Source organism: Lithobates pipiens, unplaced genomic scaffold (genome assembly GCF_037356315.1).
Source record: "Lithobates pipiens isolate NorthernLeopardFrog02 unplaced genomic scaffold, aLitPip1_a1.2 Scaffold_23, whole genome shotgun sequence".
In the NCBI taxonomy this organism is placed as follows: Eukaryota; Metazoa; Chordata; class Amphibia; order Anura; family Ranidae; genus Lithobates; species Lithobates pipiens.
The window spans coordinates 116,163,610-116,178,137 of NW_027507785.1; the positions used below are offsets into that span (position 1 = coordinate 116,163,610).

At 48.0% G+C, this 14,528-nt stretch overlaps 1 protein-coding gene across 1 annotated transcript in view; it reads left to right on the top strand.

Annotated features, from left to right (window-relative positions):
• Nucleotides 1–14,528, top strand: part of RAC2 (Rac family small GTPase 2) — a 125,905-nt gene that overhangs the window by 58,470 nt on the left and 52,907 nt on the right. Inside the window, exon 2 of the mRNA XM_077452245.1 lies at nucleotides 10,772–10,843. Coding sequence (XP_077308371.1) covers nucleotides 10,772–10,843 — 72 coding nt within the window. The remainder of the gene's footprint in view (nucleotides 1–10,771; nucleotides 10,844–14,528) is intronic.

Sequence of the window (14,528 nt, forward strand, 5' to 3'; positions counted from 1 at the left end):
CGCGTGTTTCCGGTGTTTAGAACAGTCCATGCTCAAAATTATATTTCCAAAGGAAAAAAGTAATTTAAAACTGCTTGCGGCTTTAATGTCATGTCTGGTCCCGGCAATATGGATTAAAATCATTGAGAACCCCCCCCCCCCCCAGCCCATTACCAGCCCCTTTGGGTCTTTTATGGATATTAAGAGGAACCCCACACCCAAATAAAAAAAAGGAAAGACGTGGGGCCCCCAGGCCCTACAGTAGGTGCCGCCGATATTGTGTTTCCAGCATGACAGTATCACGCTGGTTCCCGGCGACAGGCTTCTCTAGCCAGCGCGATACTGTTGCGCTGGCTGCAATAGGAAAATTTCATTTTCCTATAGAAGCCAGAGCGAGGTGATAATTTTGCCTCCCTCATGAAGCCTGCATGCCTTCTCGGGGGCATACCAGGCCCTTAGGTCCGGTAGGGATTTTAAGGGGAATCCCCTTCGCCGAAAAAAAACGGCGTGGGGTTCCCCCCAAAATCCATACTAGACCTCTATCCGAGCACGCAGCCTGGCCGGCCAGGAAAGGGGGTGGGGATGAGCGAGCGCCCCCCCCCTCCTGAGCCGTACCAGGCCCCCCCACCCCAAAGCACCTTGTCCCCATGTTGATGAGGACAAGGGCCTCTTCCCGACAACCCTGGCCGTTGGTTGCCGGGGTCTGTGGGCAGGGGGCTTATCGGAATCCGGGAGCCCCCTTTAATAAGGGGGCCCCCGGATCCCGGCCCCCCACCCTATGTGAATGAGTATGGGGTACAATGTACCCCTACCCATTCACCTGTGAACAAAAGTAAAAAAAAACAACACATAAGGGTTAAAATAGTTTATTGCACAGCGCCGGGGGTCTTCTGTCTTCGGTGGTCTTCTCGCCGGACTCCTCCGCTATCTTCTGCTAGCTCTTTTACTAGCGGAGGAGCCCGGCATTCTTCTTCGCCGCCCTCTTCTTCCAACTTCGGGGGTCTTGTCCCCCTCTTTGGTTCTTCTTTCCGGGCCACCGCTTCTTCTTCCAGCTCTTTTACTAGCAGTTGCCCGGTCTTCTGTCTCCGTCGCCGCCGCCGCCTTCCGTTCTTCTTCTGGAGATGTTTACTCGACGCTCTCTCCGGCCGCAATGCCAGGGACGGGGTGCACGGTGACTTATATAGGGACAAGGGGCGGGGTCAACGGTTGATGTCATATGGTGACCCCGCCCCCTTACGATGTCACAGTCCTGGAGGAATCCAATTCGGATCCCCGCACCAGTGTCAACCCGGCCAGCGATGCTTGTCGCTTATCGGGAAAGGAAAATAAAAATTTTTCCTTTCCCGGTGCGAGCCAGCTCGGCGCTGGCTCCCGCGACGGAGCTCGTAGGGTGTCAATCTCGCTGCTAGAAGCGGCGAGATTGACACAATATCGGCGGCACCTACTGTATATACTCTGAACAGCAGTATACAGGCTGTGCAAACAAGACGGGGACTGTAGGTTTGTTCTTAAGTAGAATCTGTTTGTAATTTTGAACTGGTACATTTTTTACCTGTAGCTCCAGCCCAAAAATCAATTTTTAAGCTTTTTGGAAAACATAAGGAAAGATTATCACCCCTGTAACATTTCTTTTGCTGTCTGTGCACCTGTTCAGAAGATTTTACCTCACTTTCTGTCTCAATGACAATTGGATCTTGAAAATTTGGAGTTTTTAGTGAAACAAGTAACTCTTACAGGAGAGAATTTCCCTTCCTAGGGGTAGATTTCCTCTCACTTCCTGTTGCCTCCTTGTGTTTGCAAGTAGGAGTCGTTTGTAAGTTGGATGGTTGAAAGTAGGGGCCTGCCCTATATACTCTGCAGAAATTTGGGCCTTAGGTGTTGGTGTTGCCACACAGTTACTCTTGGTGGGTGCAGTAACAGGCCCTGCCGTGAAATATTAGATCAAGAATAGTAATTACATGCCCCTGTTGAACAGGGTCAAAAAAATTGGGCCTTTGGTGGGGGACGGTGTGGTGGTGTTGCTACAACACTATAAGGCCTCACAGTTACTCTTGGTGAGTGCAGGAACAGGACCTGCTGTGAAATATTAGATAATTAGATAATTATAATAATTATAATTTTGGATGTTTGAAAGTAGGGGCCTGCCCTATATACTCTTCAGAAATTTGGGCCTTAGGTGTTGGTGTTGCCACAACACTGTAAGCCCTCACAGTTATTCTTGGTGGGCGCAGAAAGGGCCCTGCTGTGAAATATTAGATCAAGAATTGTAATTACATGCCCCTGTTAAACAGTGGCAGAAAAATTGGACCTTAGGCACTGGTGTTGGTGCCACAACACTGCTACCCCTCACAGATACTCTAGTTGGAGCGCAGGAAGGAGCCCTGCTGCAAAGTATTGCATCAAAAATTTTAATTACATGCCCCTGTTAAACAAGGGCTGAAAAATTGGGCCTAAACCACTGGTGGCGGTGCCCAGAACCAAAAATGTTCTTACAAGCTATCAGCATGAACATTGAGTAGGAAGAGGATAGTCACTCAGCATAACAGGATAGTCACTCAGCATCAGCATAGGCAGTCTTGAAGAGATCTCACATAAAAAAAAAATATTCGGTTACATCAGCATCAGGTGCTTGGTAGCTGGTGATCCAAGACTGATTCATTTTTATGAAGGCCAGCTGATCGACCGATTCGGTGGACAGGCGCACCCTGTGATCGGTAACAAAGCCTCCAGCAGCACTGAATGTCCGTTCCGAAAGAATGCTGGATGCAGGACAGGCCAGTAGCCTAATTGCATACTGTGCAAGCTCTGGCCAGTGATCCATCCTCAAGACCCAGTAACCCAGGGTATTTTCGGGGGGGAAAGGTGTCAGAGTCTGATCTTGCCCCTAGGTATTCCTGCACCATGTGAATCAGATGCTGGCGATGGTTGCTGGAACCGGTCATACTTTGGGGCTGCAAACTAAAAAATTGTCTGAACGCATCGGTCAGGCTTTCTCCACCTCCCTTTCTGTGACTAACCGAAGCCTCAGCAACACGTTTTCTAGGAGGACCAGGAAATTGTAACCTCTCAGGCTCTGGAAACATTTCATCAGACTGTAAATGATCCCTTGAAGACTGCTGTTGACGCTGAGTGCTAGGCTCCACCTCCATGCTGTCATAATCCTCCTTCTCCTCCTTGTCCTTTTCCTGTGTGATCGGTGGGCACACGGGAACACTGTCTGGATAAAGGGGGCCTTGAGAGGTAAGGAAGTCCTCCTCTTCCTGCCTCTGTTCTGCCTCAAATGCCCTGTCCATTATTCCACTCAGCGTGTGCTTCAACAGGTGGACAAGAGGGACAGTGTCACTGATGCATGCACTGTCACCGCTCACCATCTTCGTGGCCTCCTCAAATGGTGATAGGACAGTGCATCCATCCCTGATCATGGCCCACTGGTGTGGGGGAAAAAAAACAAGCTCCCCTGACCCTGTCCTGGTGCCATAGTCGCACAGGTACTCATTGATGGCCCTCTGCTGCATGTGCAGCTGCTGCAGCATGGCCAATGTTGAGTTCCACCTGGTGGGCATGTCACAGATTGGGCGGTTCTTAGGCAGGTTAAATTCCTTTTGGAGGTCAGCCAGCTGAGCACTGGCATTATATGACTGGTAGAAATGCACACAGACTTTCCTGGCCTGCCTTAGGACATCCTGTAAGCCCGAGTACCCCAAGAACCGCTGTACCACCAACTTAAGGATGTGAGCCAAACAGGGCACATGGGTCAGTTGTCCCTGTCGGAGGGCAGAGAGGAGGTTAGTGCCATTGTCCCAAACCACCATTCCTGGCTTAAGCTGGCATGGCATCAACCACATTTGAGCCTGCCTCTGCAGAGCTGACATAATCTTTGCCCCAGTGTGGCTCCTGTCCCCCAAGCACACTGGCTCAAGCACAGCATGGCATATTTTTTCCTGCGTGCTGGCATACCCCTTAAACTCCTACAGAGCACCGCTGGTTCTGAGGACAGATCAGCACAGGAAAAGACCATGGAGGAAGAAGAAGAGGAGGGGGTAGAGGAGAGAGGTGTGGCAGAATCCCAACTAGTAGAATTTTGGAGGCATGGTGGCGGAACAACTTCCAACACCACTGCACCCTGTCCTGCATCCTTCCCAGCTGCCAGTAGAGTCACCCAGTGTGCAGTGAAAGATAGGTAACATCCCTGCCCATGCCTACTGGACCATGAGTCAGTGGTAATATGCACCTTACCGCTGATGACCCTGTCCAGCAAGGCAAGGACATTGCCTTCCACATGCCGGTAGAGAGCCGGAATCGCCTTCCATGAAAAAAAGTGGCGTTTGGGAACTTGCTACTGACGTACCGCGCATTCCACAAATGGAAGGGGGCAGAGTCTACCAACTGAAAAGGCAGAAATTGAAGTGCTAGCAATTTAGCCAAGCTAGCATTCAACCGCTGGGAATGTGGATGGCTGGGAGTAAACTTATTTTGCCGGTGGAGCAACTGGGGTACAGAAATATTCCTGCTAGAATCGGATGTTGGTGTACCAATGGCAGAGTGCCCGCAAGTACTTGGCAGTAGCACACCTAATTTTACACGTTCATTCCTCTCAGTGCAGGTTTCTGAGAGGACTGAAGGTATAGTGGGGTTGGAGATCCCAGCTGATGAGGAGGAACAAGGAGAGGTCTGCCTTGTTCTTTGGTGTGGGTCTTTTAGGTAGTGTTGCCAATGGGCTGCATGGGAGCTCGACATATGTCTGATTAAGCATGCTTCTGACGATTAATATGCTTCTGACATATGTTGCAAATAACAATGATGCGATCTGCTGCACACGTCTCAAAAAAGGCCCACACCGGAGTCACCAGCGCCCTGCACTTGTGGAGCTCTGTGGTGTGATGCAGTCGGTTGGCTGCCCTTAAGCTGGCCCCTGGAGGGCATCCTGCCTCGTGGAGATTTGTCTCCTCCTCCTCAACCTCTTCCTTCTCTCTCCTATCAGGCACCCATGTAGAGTCATTGAGCTCATCATCCCCTCCCTCCTCATCACTGGAGCAAACCTGGCAGTATGCTGCAGCTGGGGGAACATGACTGCCAGTTCATTGTCCTTCTTAGGAAACCTCTCTCTCTGGGCTCACGTTACTGCCGTCCTCAAGCAGGGTACCATCATCGGAGCCTTCAAAACGCTGCACATCCTCCTGCAGCATGTACCCGACACTGTGGTCAAACAGTTCAGGGGACTCCTCCGGTGGGGCTAGGGAAGGAGTAACTGATGATGATCTTGAGTCCAAGGAATAGGCCGCTTTGGCACCTGCATTGGCAGCCAAGGTAGCCTGGGTGACAGAGAATGAGGAGGATGAGGACGGCTTGGGCAACCACTCTACCAACTCTTCGCAATGTTGTGGCTCAACATGGCCAGCTGCCAAGAAAAAGAACAAGCATGCCCCATGGCTACATGTTGATGAGGATGCACCGTGTCCACAACCAGCGCTGTTGCCTCTAGACACAGAGCCTGCTTGTCCTCTTTTATTGGCCTGTGACTGTCTGCCTCTCCTTTTTGGCCTTACAGACATACTGTCTTTGATGTATTGAAATAGGTACACAAGGAATGCAGTGAGATGTAGCTGCACAAAGCTGGGATGTATATATATACTGATTATACTGCAGCTAGCTGAATCACCTGCCTGCCTGTAGTATTATTAGGAGGAAAACAACAGGAATTGTCTTCAGTGAGCTTTAGCTGCACACTGTGCCCAGTATACAGTACACTAATATACTGCAGCTAGCTGAATCAACTGCCTGCCTGAGGTGTTATTAGGAAGAGAACACCAGCAATTGCCTGCAGTTAGCTTTAGTTGAACACTGTGCACAGGATACAATACACTGACTAAAAATACTGCAGCTGCCTGCCTGTGCTATTATTAGGAAGAGAACACCAGCAATTGTCTGCAGTTAGCTTTAGTTGCACACTGTGCACAGGATACAGTACACTGACTGAAAATACTGCAGCTGCCTGCCTGTGGTATTATTAGGAAGAGAACACCAGCAATTGTCTGCAGTTAGCTTAAGTTGCACACTGTGCACAGGATACATTACACAGACTGAAAATACTGCACCTGCCTGTAAGTATATTAGGACGAGAATAACAGGAACAAATCTAGCTAAACTGAATACAGTATATATATATATATATATATATATATATATATATATATATATATATATATATACACACACACACAACACCTGGGATGCATATATATATACTAAATACACTGACTGCAGATAACTGACTCGCCTGCCTGCTCTATCTAACTCAAATGAAATGACACTGTCTCTCTCGCTCTCTCAGCACGGCGGAACACACTCCACAAGGCCAACTTACAGGCAGCCTTATATAGTGTGGATCATGTACTAAATCCCCTGAGGCATAATTGGCCAAAGCCACTCTGCCTTTGGCCAATTATGGCTCTCCGTTCTTACCACGCTGTGATTGGGCAAAGTATGCGGGTCGTAGTGCATGCTTGACCAATTATCGCAATGCACTGAGATGCCGCAGTGAATTATGGGCCATGACACGCCACTTGAATTTGGCACGAATGGCCCATAATGTTCGTAATTCAACCAACAGCCGATGTTTGAGTCGAAGTTATGTTCGACTCGGACTCAAAGCTCATCCCTATTCTTGAGCTTCCAGAAGCCAGGGCAAGGTGACTGAGATCCAGCCCTCAGAGCCTGCCAGCTAACTGTACACACATCAATTAACACTGGCTCCACGGGCTACAGTGGTGAAATAAATAGGATTTTTATAACAGCTTACCTGTAAAATCCTTTTCTTGTAGTACATCACGGGACAAGGAGCCATAGTATTAACTATATGGGTATATAGGGACCTTCAGGTGATGGACACTGGCATACCCAATACAGGAAGTTCACTCCCTATATAACCCCTCCTACCAGGTACACCTCAGTTTTGTAGCAGAGAAATATACACAAATCCCAAAAGAGGGGAGGGACCTCTGTGTCCCCTGATCTACTCCAAGAAAAGGATTTTACAGGTAAGCTGTTATAAAAATCCTATTTTCTTTTATCGTACATCATGGGGCACAGAGCCATAGTATTAACTATATGGGACGTCCCATAGCAATGCTATTTGAGGGGAGGGAGACACAACCCGTAGGGGACCCCCAGATGTGAGGACCTATACTGCTGCCTGCAGCACACTGCGCCCAAAGCCGATATCCTCATGCCTTTTTACATCCACCTGATAAAACTGGGGAATGTATGCACTGAAGACCAAGTTGCAGCCTTACAGATCTGAGCCATGGAGGCTTGGTGATGCACTGCCTAGAAGCACTAACTGCTCTGTTAGAGTGCACTTTGACTTGAAAAGGTGGAATCTTACCTTTTAAACCATAAGCCTGAATGATAACTTACAGAATTCACTTAACGACAGTGGATTTCAACGCTGCCTGTCCTTTCCTAGGACCTTCTGGCAGCACAAATAAGACATCAGTCTTCTGAATCTGAGCAGTCGTCTTTTAAATAGACTTTGACCGCTCTCACCACATCAAGAAAATGTAGTGACTTCTCTTCCCTAGAATATGATTTTAGAAAAAATGATGGCAGGACAATATCTTGGTTCAGGTTAAAACTTTAAACTATTTTAGGCAGAAAACTTTAATAAATGTTTTCAGATTCATCTCTAAATGGAGTTCGGTTTAGACTCAGGCCCATTTAATCTTCCTGCTTAAAGCGGACCTTCAGTAATTTTTTCACCTTTCCATCTATTAAATCTTCTGCCCCTGTTTTAACTTTGTATAGTAAAACATTTGTTTCTGACAGTAAATACCTTATACAGCCCACTTCCTGTTTCTTGTCTGGTAAAAAGTTTAGGCTTATGACATCATACGCAGCTCTCTCTCTCACTCTACTGATAGTTTGCCAGGAAGGGAGGGGCGGTGAGTCATAAGCGGGCCAATGAGAGCTGCAGAGCTGGAGGCGGGTCTCTGTGTGTCTTTGTAAATCCAGGAAGTAAACAGGCAGCAGCTTCAGCTGCCCACAGTTAAAATGGATGCAGCCAGACTTAGTGGACGGAGATTTCTGCAGCATATTTGGCAAGTACAGAATCACAGTATATATAAAATAATATGCAAAGTGGTTGGAGGGAAGCTTCAGAATGGCAAAGATGTTTTTATTACAAATTATGTGAGCGGATTGCAGTTCCTCTTTAAATACTGCCGAGGTAAGATATCAGCCACATAGGTTATGCATTGGTTTCAAAGGGCCAGCAGACTCAAAGATTTTCATTGTGATAAGAACGCATAACAGTTGTGTAGAATTGCAAACCAGAAGCAGAGCCCAAATGTAAACAAGCATTGATAAGATCATTTACATTCATATTAATAAATGTAAACATTTAATTGGTTATAAATTCCATTTAGGCTTCAAAAAATCACTAAGGCTCGGCTCACACAGGGGCGACTCAGATCCGACTTCAGGTCGCCCCTAGTCGCCTCAGGTCGGACAACATTTAAAAATCAATGTAAGTGAATGAGAGCCGTCTTAATGCACGCTACTGAAGTCGCTCCGACTTCAAAAAGAAGTTCCTGTACTACTTCAATCCGACTTGTAGGCGACTTGTACCCATTGATTTCAATGGAGGTCGCCTCCAAGTCGGATCTCTGTATGTATAGAGGCAACTTTGACAGAATTATTAGCTCTGAAGGGGGAACTCCACGCCAAATTTCTGAAAAAATTTTGGCGTGGGTTCCCCCTCCGAGAGCATACCAGGCCCTTAGGTCTGGTATGGATTCCAAGGGGTACCCCCTACGCCGAAAAAACGGCGTGGGGGGTCCCCCCCAGATCCATACCAGACCCTTATCCGAGCACGCTACCCGGCCGGCCAGGAAAGGGGGTGGGGACGAGCGGGTGCCCCCCCTCCTGAGCCGTACCAGGCCGCATGCCCTCAACATGGGGGGGTGCCTTGGGGGAGGGGGGGCGTGCGACCCCCCCACCCCAAAGCACCTTGTCCCCATGTTGATGAGGACAAGGGCCTCTTCCCGACAACCCAGGCCGTTGGTTGTCGGGGTCTGCGGGCGGGGGGCTTATCGAAATCTGGGAGCCCCCTTTAATAAGGGGGCCCTCGGATACCGGCCCCCCACCCTATGTGAATTAGTATGGGGTACAATGTACCCCTACCCATTCACCTGTAAAATAAAGTACAAAAAAAACACAACACACAAGATAAAATAGTTTATTGCACAGCTCCAGGGGTCTTCCGTCTTCGGGGGTCTTCTCGCCGGACTCCTCCGCTATCTTCTTCTAGCTCTTTTACTAGCGGAGGGGCCCGGCTTTCTTCCTCGCCGCCGCCCTCTTCTTCCGACTTCGGGGGTCTTGTCCCCCCCCTTCTTCTGCTGGGTCACCGCGCCTTCTTATAGCTCTTTTACAGGCGGTGGCCCGGTCTTCTGTCGCCGCCGCAGCCTTCCGTTCTTCTCCTTCTTCTTCTCCTGGAGATGTTGACTCAACGTTCTCTCCGGCCGCAATGCCAGGGGCACGCTGCGTTGCGACTTATATAGGGAAAAGGGGCGGGTCGTCGGTTGATGTCACATGGGTTGATCTCACATGGTGACTCTGCCCCCTTACGATGTCACCGTCCCGGAGGATGCTGGGACTGTTGCCATGTGACATTAACCCATGTGACATCAAGCCATGTGACATCAACCGATGACCCCGCCCCTTGTCCCTATATAAGTCGCCGCGCAGCGCGCCCCTGGCATTGTGGCCGGAGAGAGCGTCGAGTCAACATCTCCAGGAGAAGAAGAAGAAGAAGGAGAAGAACGGAAGGCGGCGGTGGCGACGGTGACAGAAGATCGGGCCACCGCCTGTAAAAGAGCTATAAGAAGGCACGGTGGCCCGGCAGAAGAACCGAAGAGGGGGGACAAGACCCCCGAAGTCGGAATAAGAGGGCGGCGGTGAGGAAGAAAGCTGGGCTCCTCCGCTAGTAAAAGAGCTAGAAGAAGATAGCGGAGGAGTCCGGCGAGAAGACCCCCGAAGACGGAAGACTCCCGGAGCTGTGCAATAAACTATTTTATCTTGTGTGTTGTGTTTTTTTTGTACTTTATTTTACAGGTGAATGGGTAGGGGTACTCATTCACATAGGGTGGGGGGCCGGTATCCGGGGGCCCCCTTATTAAAGGGGGCTCCCGGATTACGATAAGCCCCCCGCCCGCAGACCCCGACAACCAACGGCCAGGGTTGTCGGGAAGAGGCCCTTGTCCTCATCAACATGGGGACAATGTGCTTTGGGGTGGGGGGGCCGCACGCCCCCCTCCCCCAAGGCACCCCCCATGTTGAGGGCACGCGGCCTGGTACGGCTCAGGAGGGGGGGCCGCCCGCACGTCCCCACCCCCTTTCTTGGCCGGCCGGGTAGCGTGCTTGGATAAGGGTCTGGTATGGATCTAGGGGGGACCCCCACGCCGTTTTTTCGGCGTAGGGGGTTCCCCTTGGAATCCATACCAGACCTAAGGGCCTGATATGCTCTTGGAGGGGGAACCCACGCCAATTTTTTTTCAGAAATTTGGCGTGGAGTTCCCCCTTCAGAGCTCATTCTCTGATTGGCCACGGCAAAAGTCGCCTGGCCTGGGGCGACTTGTAAGTCGCCCCAGGTCGTGTCTAAAAGTCGTGTTCAAGTCGTCTCCAAGTTGCCTCACAAAGTCGTCCTGAAGTCGTGTCGCCCCTGTGTGAACCGAGCCTAAGCCTTACTTTACTGGAAGCAAAATATATCTAATATTCTTTTGTTTGTCTTTTACAGAGCTGTTGGTAAGACATGTCTGCTGATCAGTTACACAACTAATGCCTTTCCAGGGGAATACATCCCGACTGTGTGAGTATAAAGCCCTATTGTGAACCCTAATTCTTTTATTCCGCTTTCTTTAAATGTTAAATTTGGTCCCTAATTATTTTAAAAGAGAATATCGGGGATAGGAAAAATCATACGCACCTAGATGACTGCAGCACCGATCCCAGCTACAGCTGTCTCCCACTGGCTCTATCCCGAGAACTAAGTGATCAAACACAGCTGATCACTCAGTTCTCCCCCTCCACCCTGAGCAGAGAGCCGCGACGGTCAATATCTGTCTTACTGGAGTGCTGGCCTGTGAGCACTTGTAAATGTTAAACACCAATATAAAGGAATAGGAGTGGCAAAAAAATTCCTTGTGGATTTAATTAACTTTTTTGAGGTTAATTCTTCTTTAAGGGGGTGTGTCAAATGGGTGTGTCCTATGCCTACATACATTTGCAAGTAGGTGTCCCTTATTGCCATCTCAAAATGTTGGGTGGTATGTAAAAGCATGAATAGGAAAATGCATCATAAAAATATACCTTTTATTAGAAACAAAAAATAATAAAGTCAATAATAAATACACCCATCACCTACAGCATGTGGCTGTACCATTACCAAGATGGCCAATCAACCGATATGCTGATAAACAAGTGGAATACTGATCTGTCTTTGTATTCTCAGTTTATCACCCTGGTAGCGGTATAGTTATGTAGGTGATGGGTGTTTTTTTTTTTTAGTTTTTTATTACTTGTCTGTTCTAACAATGGAATACTTTTCTGTTGCATTTTCCTCTTCGTGTTTTTATGCGAGTCTAAACAGCCCGAAACTGTGTATTATTCTTTCTTTTATTGTTTTCACTAGTGATCCTGTAGTTGGATATTGGTTTACTTTAGCAACCGAATTTGATTATCAAAGGCAGCACAGCATTTTTTTAATTGCATTTGCTTTTAAACAAGGTGGTGCGCCGGGAGACGGGGCCGAGTGATACAGTATATACAGCTGCCGGCTGTATGACAGGAGCGTGCCCGCAAGTGATTCTCACCATGCGAGGGAGCTCGCATGAACATGAGAAGTACTCGCGGGGGGGGGGAGGTGAGGCAGCCACAGAGGGACCCCAGAAGACCAGGTTCGGAGCCACTCTGTGCAAAACGAGCTGCACAATGGAGGTAAGTATGACATGTTTGTTATTTAAAAAAAATCCCTTTACAACCACTTTAAACTAACAAACTCATTCAAAGTTTTTTTTAAAGTCTTGCAATATTGAAAGTAAATGAGGTTCTAAAAAATATTCCTGCCACTGAGGAAACAGGAGTCAGTATTTCTTCTAGTGCCTGGTGATACTGTATGACTAGTACCAGGGCAAGGGGTGCGCAGGAGGGGCAGCTGCACATCAGAACAAGTGGGCAGAGAATGGACACAGAGCAGTAAACCCATTCTATGACATGCATTAACAGTGGAGGAAGAGATGCAATTCTGCATCCTTGCCTGGGCGCTAGATGAACTTGCCCCAGTACTGACTGGTACTGTGGTGGTAATCTCCCTGTTGACCACTGGATGAATTCCACAGTCCCTGTTTGGTTGCTTGGGTAGGCATTTCTGAAGCAGGCATAATACTCCAAGGTGTATGGAAACACTTACAGCTCCAAGGTGGGCAATAACAGGGCCCTGACAATGACAGGAAGATCCCATTGCTGAAGTCCCAATTACTGTAAATATTATAAACCAACAGATGACCCAACTCATCAGACTCTACCTAGACCTGTAACATCATGTTTGAATTTAAAAAAATATTTTTATGGTGACCGTGATTCATATGCTTATCCCATGCTACCTCATGTTTTCTTTTCCTATCTATCAATTTTCCATGTGACTTTTTATGTACACTATATTTTAAAAAGTATTGGGACACCTGCCTTTAGACACACATGAACTTTAATGGCATCCCAGTCTTAGTCCATAGAGTTCAATATTGAGTTGGCCCACCCTTAGGAGAATATTTGGCCATTCTTCTAGAAGCACATTTGTGAGGTCAGGGACTTATGTTTGATGTCAGACAAACAAAATCTCCTGCACTCGAAAGTAATGTGACGGTAGTGGAAATCGCCTAGAATTTCTATGGCTCCCGGTAAATGCACAAGTCTTTCTGCCCTCCAAGGTTCAGTGGACACAAAGGTAGCAGGTCACCGGGACCATGTCCAGCACACCGGAGAGCCTTCCAGATGGCTGAAGGGTTTTGAGTGCAGATTTCCTCTTCCTCAGATGTTAGATGAGAAGGCCTGGCTCGCAGTCTCCACTTAAAATCATAGGTGTTTTATCAGACTGAGGTCAGGACTCTGTGTAGGCAAGTCAAGTTCTTCCACCCCAAACGTACGCACCCATTTGGTGGAGGTGGGATTATGGTGTTGGGTTGTTTTTCAGGGGTTGGGCTTGGACCCTGAGTTCCAGTAAAGGGAAATCTTAAGGTTTCAGCCTACCATTCTGGACAATTTCATGCTCCCAACTTTGTGGCAACAGTTTAGGAATGGCCCAAACATGACTGCGCACCAGTGCACAAAGCAAGGTCCATAAAGACATGGATGAGCTGGGGTGGAGGAACATGACTGGCCTGTTCCCCAACCTGATAGAACACCTTTGGGATGAAATAGAGTAGAAACTGTAGGCCAGGCCTTCTTGTCCAACATCAGTGCATGACCTCACAAATGCACTTCTGGAAGAATGGTCAAACATTCCCATAGACACACTCCTGAACCTTGAGGACAGCCTTGCTAGAAGAGTTGAACCTGTTATAGCTGCAAAGGGTGGGCCAACCCAATATTGAACCCTAAGACTGGGATGCCAGTAAAGTTCATGTGCATGTAAAGGCAGGCACCTAAATACTTTTGACAATATAGTATATATCTTCAGGGTGACACTGAAAATTTTATATTTCACCATTTATGGAAAATGTTTATATAATCTAAAACGTACACAATTGTGTAACCAAAGAAATCTGCATTTACAGGAAACACAATTAAAGTGGCCTGTTGGGCATGTAATTAAAGTCTGGCCGGGAAATCTCTGCTTGTGGTAAAGGGCCATAATTAGATATCATGCAGCCCCAGAAATACCTGATTGGTGACACCTTTTTTTAAAAACCTGCATCTCTTGTGTCATGCAATTATAGTAAAAACGAAGGGTAAAATACCCTGTTGGAGGTAGTATATGGTGTGTGTTATATTCACAGCTACTTTTTAACTGTACAAAGAAGCAAGATGGTTTCAGGTTTCTTAAACAATGATGAGCCTTCTTAGGCCTCTGTTACATGGGCCTAGCTGCTGACTTGCGACCCTCAGTAGGTTGCATTATCGGCAGCGGCTGGCCCATAGGGATGTTCCTGATGTTTGAGACGAACATAAGTTCGACTCGAACATCACGTGTTCATTTATTCATAGGGGGAGCCTACGGGAACTTCGCCTTTCGCTGAGTGCCTTATAATGCACTGCGATATTGCAGTGCGTTGACAGCTGCACCTGACCTGTATACTTTGGCCAATCACAGCGCAATGTACTGTGAGAGTTATGATTGGCCAAAGGCAGGGTGCCTTTGACCAATCATGGTTTAGGAGCTAAGTTCACGCCCCACACTATATAAGGCTGCTGCTTACACGACGGCCATATATAGTGAATGAGTAGAGATTAGGCAGGATAGTTAGTGTAGTGTGCAGTCAGTCGGTGTAGTAAATATA